The 12,614-nt window shown below is 47.3% G+C and overlaps 1 protein-coding gene across 13 annotated transcripts in view; it reads left to right on the forward strand.

The window, feature by feature from the left end:
- Positions 1–12,614, forward strand: part of IL4R (interleukin 4 receptor) — a 95,076-nt gene that overhangs the window by 60,769 nt on the left and 21,693 nt on the right. For 6 of the 13 annotated variants that reach the window (XM_034951121.3, XM_063597402.1, XM_008959894.4 and 3 more), the window contains exons 2-3: positions 9,881–9,968; positions 11,672–11,810. In XM_034951121.3, coding sequence (XP_034807012.3) covers positions 9,881–9,968; positions 11,672–11,810 — 227 coding nt within the window. Of the gene's footprint in view, positions 1–4,897; positions 4,919–8,593; positions 8,693–9,880; positions 9,969–11,650; positions 11,811–12,614 lie in introns of those variants that run through there. The other 7 variants (XM_034951120.3, XM_034951118.3, XM_034951124.3 and 4 more) reach the window with 5 other exon arrangements.

The raw sequence follows: 12,614 nt of genomic DNA on the forward strand, positions 1-12,614 counted from the left end.
CTGAGGCAGGAGAATCACTTGAGCCTAGGAGGTGGAGGTTGCAGTGAGCCGAGATCACGCCACTGCACTCCAGCCTGGGCAACAGAGTGAGACTCCATCTCAAAAAAAAAAAGAAAAGAAAAAGAAAAAGAAATCACAGAGAGACCCCTGCTTCTATGCTGTTCCCCCCGAGGGCAAGATTGTAGAAATCTGTAATACAGTATCACAGCTGGGATATTGACACTGATGTAATCTACGCACCTTATTGGGATTTCCCGATTTACTTGTACTCATTTTTGTGTTTGCGTACGCATGTGTGGTTTAGTGCTATGCAATTTTATCACGGCATAGGTTTGTGTATGCAGCCAGGATCCAGCACAGTTCTATCATCACAAGGATGGCTCAAATTCTCCTTTTATAGCCACATCCAACTCCCTTCCTGACCCACCCCCTCAGCCCCTGGCAACCACTAATGTGTTTTCCATTTCCATGGTTATGTGATTTCAAGTATGTTACATAAATGGAGTCACGGGGTGTGTACTCTGGGAACTGGCTTTTTTCACGCTAGGGCTTGGATTTTATTCTAAGTCAGAGATGCTTCTCTAATGAGCTGTGAACCCCTTGGGGATCTGTGGCCCCTGTGAAGAAGCCCTTTAGGAGCCAGGCGGCATTGGATGTGTGAGCTGGCCCTGGCCTCATTTCTGATTTTAAAATGGCTCTGGCTGTGATGTGGAGAACAGGCAGGGTGAGCGTCATCTGCAGCAACTGCTAACTGCCCACATCCCCCCAGACTTCTCAAAAATTTGCCACTCCCCTGCCCAAAGACCCTCAAAAGCTGTCCACCGCTTAGAGGACAGGCCTTTGACCTGAGGTCCTCACTTGGGCTTCAGGGATTCTGTGAACCCCTAAAATGGAATGCAGAACTAAGTGTATGCACATTGCCAGAAACAGGGTTTGGGGTTTACATTAGATGCTCAGATAGGTCATTGACCCCCAAAACACTAGGGACTCTGACTTCTAGACAGATAGTAGTTAAGAACCAAAGCTTTGGAGCTTGAGTGCTGGATTTAAGACCCATGACTGTCACAGCTGTGCAACCTCAGACAAATCACTCAGCCTTTCTGTGCCTTGGTTTCCTCATCTGAAAATGGAGAAAATAATATTACCTATTTCATAGATTATTAAATGCATTCTTATATGTAAAAGATGTAAAAGAAAACTTGGCATGTGGTAAACTCTGTGTGTTTAAGTGAATGGTGAGGCTGCCCAGTATAGGAGGGCAGAGCTTTCTAGGTAAAGACTTTCTAGGCCTCCTGGGATTATCAGGCCCTCTCTGTGTTGGTTGTTGTCATACATGACAGCAGTATTCCTTCCAAAGGGATGCCAAGTTGTGGTTGCACACTGCACTTAGATCCAGTTGATTGACAGCACTGTTCAATTCAACTGTGTCCTTACTGATTTCTGCCTGCTGGATCTGTCGATTACCAAAAGAGTTGAAGTAATAGTAATAATACTATTATTATCCAATAATAGTATTATTCAGAATAATCACACAGATTTCTCTATTTCTCCTTGCTGCTCTCAGTTTTTGCCTTACATATTTTGACCCTTTGTTGTTAGTTGCGTACACATTAAGGATTGTTATTTATATCTTCTTGGAGAATTAACTCCTGAATCATTATATAGTGCCACTTTTTTTTAATTTAAAAATTTTATTTTTTATTTTTTGAGACAGGATCTTTCTCTGTTGCCCAGGCTGGAGTTCAGTGGCATCAACACAGCCCACTGCAGCCTTAACCTCCTGGGCTCAAGTGATCCTCCTGCCTCAGCCTTCCCAGTAGCTGGGGCTACAGGCATGTGCCACCTCTAATAACTTTTCTTTAATTTACAATGGTATTAGTTTGTTCTCATGCTGCTCTAAGGACATGCCCAAGACTGGGTAATTTATAAAGGAAAGAGGTTTGACTCACAGTTCTGCAGGGCTGGGGAGGCTTCAGGAAACATATTATCATGGCGGAAAGGGAAGCAAAGACATCCTTTTTCACATGACATCAGGAAGGAGACATGCCAAGAAAAGGGGGGGAAAGCCCTTTATAAAACCATCAGATCTCATGAGAACTCACTCACTGTCACGAAAACAGCATGGGGGAACTGCTCCCATAATCTAATCACCTCCCATGAGGTCCTTCCCCCAACACGTGGGGATGACAATTCATATTACAATTCAAGATGAGATTTGGGTGGGGACACAGAGCCAGGCCATATCACATTATTATTAATTAGTGCCTTCTCTCTCATTTTTTTGATTCGCCTAGGTAGAGATTTATCAATTTCATTGATCTTTTCAAAGAACCAATTTTTGATTTCATTGATTTTCCTCGATTAATTTTCTATTTTTAATTTCATTGATGTATGCTCCAATTTTGTATTTTTTTCTTCTGCTTGTTTTAGACATATATTGCTTTTCTGTTTCTAGTACTCTAGATGGAAACAGATTATTGATTTTAGAACTTTCTTTCTAAGATATACATTCAATAATATAAATTTCCCTCTAAGCACTGCTTTTGCTACATCTCACCGATTTTGATAGGCTATATTTTCATTTTTATTTAGTTAAAAATATTTTTAATTTCTCTTGTGATTTCTTCTTTGATCCATATGTTATTCAGAAGTGTGTTTTTAAATCTCCAAATACTTGGAAATTTTCTGGCTTTCTTCCTGCTAGTGTCTTCTAATTTGAATCCATTGTGGCCTAAGAGCATATTTTGTGTGATTTCTAATGTTTTCAATCTCTTAAGGTTGTTTTATGTCCCAGCATGTGGTCTGTCTTGGTGATTATTCCACGTGAACCTGAGGAGAATGTATATTCTGCTGTTGCGAGATGTAACAGTCTATAAATGGATACCTCTGTTAATATGACCTCGGGTGACTTTTTTTTTTTAAGTTGCTGCTTCACCATTGGCTTTTGGAGATTTTGCAGATGATAAAATCCTCAGGACTTTTCTGCTGCTCAGTCAGATTTTCTTATCCTACACTTGCGGAACTGTTGTTTGAAATTGACAAGCAGGATGGCCAACTCTGCCCGGCTCATTTTATTTCGTCTTATTGGGTTCAGCCTGCAGTTTTAGGAGATGAGATTGAAGGAACTGGTATACTGGAATCCACGGTGGGCTCGGAAGCAAACAAACGTGGGTTCTGATTCTAACTCTGACCTTTTACTAGCTGTGGGACCTGGTAGATGGGTTATTTGGCCTCTCTGGCCTCAGTTTCCTTAGCTAGACAGTTGGGATAACAGCCTACCTTTCAGGATTCTTGTGTGGATTCGGTGAGGTAATACTTCTAAAGCATCTAGCAAAGTGTCAAGTACAAGGTAAGTGCTGGGCAAGCAGGGATTTTGTTCACACAAAGCCTTGACTCAACATAAGGAGGCTGTTTCCAATGGCTCTGCTTAACTGAGACCTGAGAGTGATTGCTCCATCTGTGGTGGGATATGGGCTGAAACTGCCTAGCAGCATGTCAGAGGTGGGGTGTTCGCAGGACATCCTTGTCCAGGTTGGCAGTTGAGCTTGGCAGGTGACCGCTGAGACCCCTTGCAACTCCACCACTTCAGGAATCTCTTTTTTTTTTTCTGAGACAGTCTTGCTCTGTCACCCAGGCTGGAGTGCAGTGGCTCAATCTCGGCTCACTGCAAGCTCCGCCTCCCGGGTTCAAGCCATTCTCCTGCCTCAGCCTCCTGAGTAGCTGGGACTACAGGCACCTGCCACCACGCCCAGCTAATTTTTTGTATTTTTAGTAGAGACTGGGTTTCACCATGTTAGCCAGGATGGTCTCGATCTCCTGACCTCATGATCTGCCTGCCTCAGCCTCCCGAAGTGCTGGGATTACAGGCGTGAGCCACCGCGCCCAGCCAGGAGTCTCTTGATTTAGAATGGGAACTTGAAATCATCTCCTCTTGCCGTGTACTTGAACGCGATAACCTGGCACTTATCTTTTTAATTCTTTTACTCACCTGCATCTTTGTTCTTTTTGCCTCTGATGTTCAGGGAAGCCTCTTCTCCCACTGCATCTGTGATCTCTCCTGAAATGTAGCACCCACGCATCCCTGAGAAGCTAGCTGCGGCACGTGTGTGTGCACGTGGGCATGCGTAAGTCTGGACGTGCCTGCCACAACAGATTAAGGATATCAATCCTGACGCCATGCTGGGATGTTTTAGTGAATCTTGACAGGGTTGTTGACTCCCCTGTTTCCCTGGAGGACTTTACCATGAAAGTCTTCTGCTGTGTGACTTTGGACAGGCGTCTTGGCCTCTCTGTTTCTCTTTATTCATAATTGAGGCTAAAGTGACACCTTTGCCATCTCTGCCACAGGATACTGTGGGCATCTGTGTAGTTGTGAGAGTAAAAGTTACTAGGACTTGCCAAGGAAATCAGTGTCAGGAACCCACCACCCCATTCCCACCCCTCCTTTACTTGAGACTTTACTTTTGTAACTCTCAGCAAGGAAGACGAGTTCAACCTTTGGGCCGATACAGAGCCTTCCCCTAGAGAGAGCTTTGCAGCCTCATGCTGAGCCAGTTAGGGGCCCCACATCATGTCCAAAATGAATTTAATCAACAAACAGTTACTGAACACGTCCTATGTGCCAGGCGCCGTTGTAGATACTGGGGACTTGGCAGTGAATGGGACAGACCCTGGCTGTCAGGATGACAGACAGTTTAAAAAGGGACAGATGTCCCATGCTGGCTTGTCCTTTGCACCCCCGTCACTTCGTGAGGAGCAGTGGCCAGTTCCTGTATATAGACTGGCCCTTGGTGTACATTTGTCTGACGTTTCCAAATGATTTATGCATCCTTGGCAGGAACCCAGGAAAAGATATGCTGTGCTCTTCTCAGGAATTGTTTCAGGGAGGTGATGTTGGGGATTTGTCCCATTCTTGTCGGTGAGTTTAGATCACTTGGTGAAGGTGGTGTCTGCCAGGTTTCTGTATTGTAACGTTCATTGATATGTATTTTCACTCATTAGTTAATATACAATACAAGTTTTGCAGGGAGTTACTTTGAGGCTGTCATAGTAAAATAGAGCTTTCCCTTCTTCCCTGTTTATTTATTAGAGATGAAGTCTGACTCTGTTGCCCAGGCTGGAGTGCGGTGGTGCGATCATAGCTCACTGCAGCCTCCAACTCCCAGGCTCAAGCCATCCTCCTGCCTCAGCCTCCCAAGAAGCTGGGATTACAGGCACACACCGGCCTCCTCCATTTATTGATCTATGTCAATACAGACTCCTGGACTTTAACTCCAAGGGTTACAAGTGGATACCATAATATTCATTTTGATGCTCAAAATGTGCCCGTTTTGTCCAGGTCAGGCTAGCTGCTGAGTACTTCCTTATTGTCTGGCACAAGAATTCCAAGCCTATCTGGTACTTTTCCTTCTCCTGGAATCAGCTATTTCTCTAAGGCGCTCTGGTTCCTTTCAGTACAGAATAGTATTTAGAAGCCAAGACCTGGTCACTAGGAAGGCATGATAATCAAATGTGATGAATGATCTTGGATTGCATCCTGGACGTATAAAGGGCATTATTGAGGCAATTAGCAAAACATAAATAGGGGCCGTGGATGAGATAGTGGTGATGCATCACTGTTAATTTCCTGATTTCGATGGTTGTATTGTGGTTATGCAGAGAATGTCCTTGTTTTTCTGACATGCACACTGAGGTATTGGGGTAATTTATTCAGTATGGAGATATGTGAGTGTGTTTATGTGTCTCATACACAGATGTTTCTTAATGATGGGGTTTTGTCCCCATAAACTCATCATAAGTTGAAAATATTATTAAGTCAGAAATGTACTTCATACTCCTAACCTCCTGAACGTTATAGCTTAACCTAGCTCGGAACACTTGCATTAGCCTACAGTTGGGCAAAGTCATCTAACACAAAGCCTGTTTTGTTAAAAAGTGTTGAATAGCTCGTGTAGTTTATGGAATACTGAGAGTGAAAAACAGAATGATCGTATGGGTGCTCCAAGTACTGCTTCTACTGAACACACATTGATTTTGCACCATCATAAATTAGGGGAAGAGAGGAAAAGCACACGTAAGGGAGGAAGGGCCGGGTACAGTGGCTCACGCCTGTAATCCCAGCACTTTGGGAGACCAAGGTGGGCAGATCGCTTGAACTCAGGAGTTCGAGACCAGCCTGGGCAACATAATGAGACCCCATCTCTATCAAAAATACAAACACTTAGCCAGGCCTCATGGTGCACATCTGTGGTCCCAGCTACTCAGGAGGCTGAGGTGGGAAGATTGCTTGAGCCCGGGAGGTGGAGGTTGCAGGGAGTCGAGGTTGTGCCACTACACTCTAGCTTGGGTAACAGAGTAAACTCTGTCTCAAAAAAAAAAAAAAAAAAAAAGGAAAGGGAGGAAGGGAAGGTCCCTCCAGGTGGAGGGGACAGAGAGAGAAAAGGCATGGAGGTGGGACTGAGTTTGGTGTGTTTAAGAAGTGCAGGTGGCAGCCGGGCGCAGTGGCTCACGCCTGTAATCCCAGCACTTTGGGAGGCCGAGGCAGGCGGATCACCTGGGGTCGGGAGTTCAAGACCAGCCTGACCAGCATGGAGAAACCCTGTCTCTACTAAAAATACAAAATTAGTTGGGTGTGTGGCCCATGCCTGTAATCCCAGCTACTCAGGAGGCTGAGGCAGGAGAATCGCTTGAACCCGGGAGGCGGAGGTTGCAGTGAGCCGAGATCGCGCCATTGCACTCCAGCCTGGGCAACAAGAGTGAAACTCTGTCTCAAAAAAATAAAATGAAATAAAATAAAATAAAATGTTAAAAAACAAAAAAAGAAGAAGAAGTGCAGGTGGCAGGCGTAGGATGCATGGGTGCTGGGCCCAGGTGGAGAGGGAGGTGGAGCCCTGCTGGGGAGGGCCTTCAAGTGTGCCCAAGTCACTCGGAGAGCGTCCAGCAGGGGCCTAGAGCTCCTGAGGTGGCCTTAAGTTCTTATGATGCCCCAGACACTGCACACAGTGCTTCAGAGGCAACACCTCCGTCCCTGTTTGCTGCAAGCCTGTGAGGTTAGCCTTGGAACCATTCCTGTGCCACAGAAACACAGCCAGAGCACCAAAAGAGAAATGCTGTTAATGGCAAAGAACTACTCACTAGCAGAACAAAGCCTGGGAGCTGCTTTTTTGAATAAGATCCCAGGAGAGAGACCCAAGCGGGAAGTGAAGGATGGGCACTTGAAATGTTGCAGGGAATATAACCCAGTGCGTGCTGTTTTCTTTTTTTCTTTTTCTTTTTTTTTTTTTTCTCTTTTTGCAACAGGGTCTCACTGTGTCGCCCAGCCTAGAGTGCAGTGGTGCCATCTCGGCTCACCACAACCTCCACCTCCTAGGCTCAAGCGATTTTCCTGCCTCAGCCTCCTGAGTAGCTGGGACTACAGGCACGCGCCACTACCACCCGGCTAATTTTTTTTTGTATTTTTGGTAGAGACAGGTTTCACCATGTTGGCCAGGCTGGTTGTGAACTCCTAAAGTGCTGGGATTACAGATGTGAGCCACCACGCCCGGCCCCAGTACACACTTTTTGGAGGGTATTTGACGTTATGTACCAGGAGTGCTGGGGAAAAGTACACACTTGACTCTGTGAGATTCTGCTTCTTAGCATTTTTTTCTTTTCCTTTTTTTTTTTTTTTTGAGACAGAGTCTCACTCTGTCACCCAGGCTGGAGTGCAATGGCATGGTCTCGGCTCGCTGCAACCTCCGCCTCCTGGGTTCAAGCAATTCTCCCACCTCAGCCTCCCGTGTAGCTGGGACTACAGGTGTGCGCCACCACACTCGGCTAATTTTTGTATTTTTAGTAGAGACAGGGTTTCACTATGTTGGCCAGGCTGGTCTCAAACTCCTGACCTCGTGATCCGCCCACCTCAGCCTCCCAAACTTTCTGTTTTCTTTTCTTTTCTTTTCTTTTTATGACAGGGTCTTGCTGGAGTGCAGTGGTACGGTCTTGGCTTACTGCAGCCTTGACATCCCAGGCTCAAACGATCTTCCCACCTCAACCTCCCAAGTAGCTAGGATTACAGGCATGCGCCACCGTGCCTGGCTGATTTTGTTTAATTTTTGTAGAGATAAGGTCTCACTCTGTTGCCCAGGCTGGTCTTGAACTCCTGGGCTCAAGCCATCCTCCCTCCTTAGCCTCCCAAAGTGCTGGGATTACAGGTGTGAGCCACCACACCTGGCTTCTGAACATTTTTTCTTAATGATAATAGCTGGTGCTATGGGCTGAATGTGTTCCCCCAAATTCATATGTTGAAACTTCATCCCATCGTAGTCATATTAAGAGATGGGGCCTTTGGAGAAGTGATTAAGTCATGAGGGCTCTGCGGTTGGTCATGAATGGGGTTAGTGCCCTTATGAAAGGGCTGAAGGAAGTGTGTTTGCCCCTTCTGTCATATGAAGACACAGCAGCATGGCATCGTCTGTGAGGAATGGGCTCTCACCAGATCTGGATCTCCTAGTGTCGTGATCTTGGACCTCCCAGTCTCCAGAACTATGCATTAGAAAATTTATTTATTTATTATTTATTTATTTTGAGATGGAGTCTTGCTCTTGTCGCCCAGGCTGGAGTACAATGACGCGATCTCGACTCACTGCAACCTCTGCCTACCCCAGTTCAAGCGATTCTCCTGCCTCAGCCTCCAGAGTAGCTGGAATTACAGGTGCCCGCCACCACACTCGGCTAGTTTTTGTATTTTTAGTAGAGACGGGGTTTCTCCATGTTGGCCAGGCTGATCTCGAACTCCTGACCTCAGGTGATCCACTCACCTTGGCTCCCCAAAGTGCTGGAAATACAGGTGTGAGCTACTGTGTGTGGCCTGAATAATAAAATTTAAAACAATTTTTCAAAAATTCACCATGAGGTCTCACTATGTTCCCTAGGCTGGTCTCAAACCCCTGGACTCCAAGTGATCCACCCCACCTTCCCGAGTAGCTGGGACTAGAGATGCACACCATTGCACCCAATAGAGCAATACGTTTCTGTTCTTTGTAAATTACCTGCTCTAAGGTATTTTTGTTATAGCAGCCTGTATGGACTAAGCTGACTTGTAACGTTACTTGAGACTTTAAAGTGTTCCGGTCACTGTTGGAGGGCTCTGTCTGTGTTAGCTCATTTAATCCCCACCACACCTCAATCAGATGGGGCCATTCTTAGTCCCACTTTATAGATAAGGAAACTGAGGCACTGAAGTACAGCTTGCTCAAGGTTCACATCTAGTCAGTGACAGAGCAGGTATTTAAACCTCAGGAAATAATCAGAGAAACATGTGTAGAGGGTTGTCCAAGGAAGGCCACATCCAGAAGCATCTCCCAGGACAGTTGTTGTGTAGCTCACCCTCTGGACTTTGTGGGTCTGGGTGTTGTTTCATGATTATAGAGAGAGCTCTGTGAACGTGGAGGACCTGTTGTCGGCAGAGTCACAAATGGCCAGGGCATGGCTGGGCAGCCGCAGTGGCTCAGGCCTGTAATCCCAGCACTTCGAGAAGACCAGAGGGGCAGATCATGAGGTCAGAAGTTCAAGACCAGCCTGGCCAACATGGTGAAACCCCGTCTCTACTAAAAATACAAAAATTAGCCAGGTGTGGTGGTGGGCACCTGTAATCCCAGCTACTCGGGAGGCTGAGGCAGAAGAATCGCTTGAACCCGGGAGGTGGAGGTTGCAGTGAGCTGAGATTGCACCACTGCACTCCAGCCTTGGAGACAGAGCGAGACTCTGTCTCGGAAAAACAAACAAACAAGCAAACAAACAAACAAATAAATGGCCAGGGCAGGGGAGGGTTGCATATTGAATAAGATGAGCTCTGCTGGAAGCACAGGTCAGCACTAACCTGCTTCCTCTCTCTCTGCAGGTGCCTTGGCATCTCCCAATGGGGTGGCTTTGCTCTGGGCTCCTGTTCCCTGTGAGCTGCCTGGTCCTGCTGCAGGTGGCAAGCTCTGGTAAGTCACCACTTCTCAATCATTCATTTGTTGGCTATTAATGGCGTGCCAGGGTCCTGCAGTATGTCACCTGGCCTTATGGAGATTACACTGCAGTGGGAGGGGACAGCCAATGACAAGTGGCCCTGATTATCAGTAAATTCTAAAGATTGTTAGAAAGTGATGGGAGCCGGGTGCAGTGGCTCACACCTGTAATCCCAGCACTTCAGGAGGCCGAGGCGGGAGGATCGCTTGAGCCCAGGAGTTCGAGGTCAGCTTGGGCAACATAGGGAGACCTTGTCTCTACAAATAATAAAATATTAGCCAGGTGTGGCGGTGCACGCCTGTAGCCCCAGCTACTCAGGAGGCCGAGGTGGGAGGATCCCTTGACCTCAGGGGGTCAAGGCTGCAGTGAACTGTGATCGCGCCACTCCACTCCAGCCTGCGTGAGAAAGTGAGACCCTGTCAAAAAAAAAGAGAAGGTGATGGGGAAGGAACACAGAACAGCATAAGAGGGGGTTGGGGAAGCTGGGTGGAGTGGGAGGGATTGCAGTTGAAAGTAGGGAAGTCAGGGAAGGCCTCATTGAGCTGACTTGGAGGAAGCGGGAACCGTGCAGATGTCTGGGGAAGGCTCATTCTTGGCAGAGAGGCCCTGCACTGAGCCTGGCGGGAGGGTTGAGCACAGGAGGGAATGGTGGAGGAGAGTGAGCAGCAGGAGGGAGCAGTGAAGGTCAGCAAAGTGACAGAGTGGCTGAATCAAAAAAGACCTTGCAGTGTTCGAGCAGAGGAACCATATCATCCATTATGTTCAAAGGACCCTTCAGGATGCCGTGTGGAGAAAGGACGAGGGTGGAAGCCAGGAGGTCTGGAGGGAGGTCTGGACTGGAGGCAATGAGAGGCTCCGGATCCCTCTGGGAGGTAGATTTGAGGACAGATTGGAATTGAGGTGAAAGAGAGAGAAAGAGAAGTGGCCAGGATGACTCCAAGATTTCTGACCTAAACTACTGGGAAGGACATGGTTGTCATTTCTGAAATGCAGAAGGATGCCAGAAGAGAAGGTACTTTGGGGAGGGGCAGGAATCAGAAGTTAGTTTTGGACATGAGATAAGCTTGGAATATTTATTTGCTAAGACAGCTCCTTAGCACTGACCACTGACAAGCTAGGAGGGTGCTGAAAGGAGAAGGACCCCGATGTCTCCTCCAGCCCATCCATCTCCTCTCTCCCATTGGCCAAACCCAACTGGAAACCAAAGGCCAAGGGTACCCGGTGATGAAGACTGTGGTATCAGCCTCCTGAGCACAGAGAGGGCAGAAAGGGGTGGAGACAAAGAGGGGCGCAGATAGTGGGCAAATGGGGAAGTGGCACTTTCCCTAGCTCGAGGGCAGAGGCTTGGTGTGATGGAATGGCACTCCTTAAACTGCTACATATTTTCCCTTTAATTTGGCCAAGAACAAGTTGTCAAGTTTGTGTAAGATAAAGGTGCGCTTGGTTCGTTCTTGTCTAATGGCCCCCGCACCCATGGGTATTTCTTCAGCTTCCACAGTCATCCCGACACTAGCTGGGAAGCTCCAGCAGCCCTGGTCCTGGCCCCAGCTCTGTGGGCGCTGGCCCTCAACTTTGCCTGCACTGTGCTGTTGTGCTATTCCCCTTGGTCCTGTTTGGGTGCAAGTCCCCCTCACGCATTGCATTCCTGGCCGCTCAGGCTGCTCCTGTGTCTCCCCAGGGAACATGAAGGTCCTGCAGGAGCCCACCTGCGTCTCTGACTACATGAGCATCTCTACTTGCGAGTGGAAGATGAATGGTCCCACCAATTGCAGCACCGAGCTCCGCCTGTTGTACCAGCTGGTTTTTCTGCTCTCCGAGTAAGCCTGCGCTGGAGCTGGAGGTTTGGGGAGGTTGTGCCCAAAGGGTTTGCCCCAGGAGTGAGCTGGGTCCAGGTGGTGCGCTGGAGTGCAGGATGCTGAGTATGGTTTGCTGCTGTTTATATGGTGTTAGAGGGGAGGTCCCGTCTCCGGGGACATGTTATGTAAGATACAGTGGAGCGCATGGTGGGAGTGTTGGTCCACGTGGCACATGGATACGGCTGGAATACCGGACTAGACCAGCAGTTCTCACACTTTTTGGTCTCAGGACCCTTTTCCACACTTAAAAATGAGTGAGGACCCAAAGGGCTTTGGTGTAGGTAACACATCATTCTATGTTTACCTAATTAGAACTTGCAATGAAGAAATGGTGTAATTTTTAAAAAATTAAAACAATTAAAAATTTTTTTTCTTACTGAAATGGAGGTCTCACTGTGTTGCCCAGGCTGCTCTCAAACTCCTGGGCTCCAGTGATCCTCCTGCCTCAGCCTCCCAAAGTGCTGGGATTACAAGCGTGAGCCACTGTATCCGGCCCAAAATGGAGAAATTTTAAGTCCCAACAGCATGCAAGCCTGCATTCAACAAATCGTCAGATCAATTACATGCAAATTCCACTGTACGCCAGTGAGAGAGAGTGAAAAGGCAAATAACGTCCCTGTATTTTGATGAAAAGAGTTTTACCTGGTGGGCCCAGACCACACTTTGAGAACCACTGGACTAGACCCTTGATTGAGGAGTACGGTGTTGAGAGTGGAGTTCTCTGTGATGGTGGATGGACCAGGACACATGGCATAGGAGTCAGGT

The sequence above is a fragment of the Pan paniscus genome, chromosome 18, assembly GCF_029289425.2.
Source record: "Pan paniscus chromosome 18, NHGRI_mPanPan1-v2.0_pri, whole genome shotgun sequence".
Taxonomy (NCBI): Eukaryota; Metazoa; Chordata; class Mammalia; order Primates; family Hominidae; genus Pan; species Pan paniscus.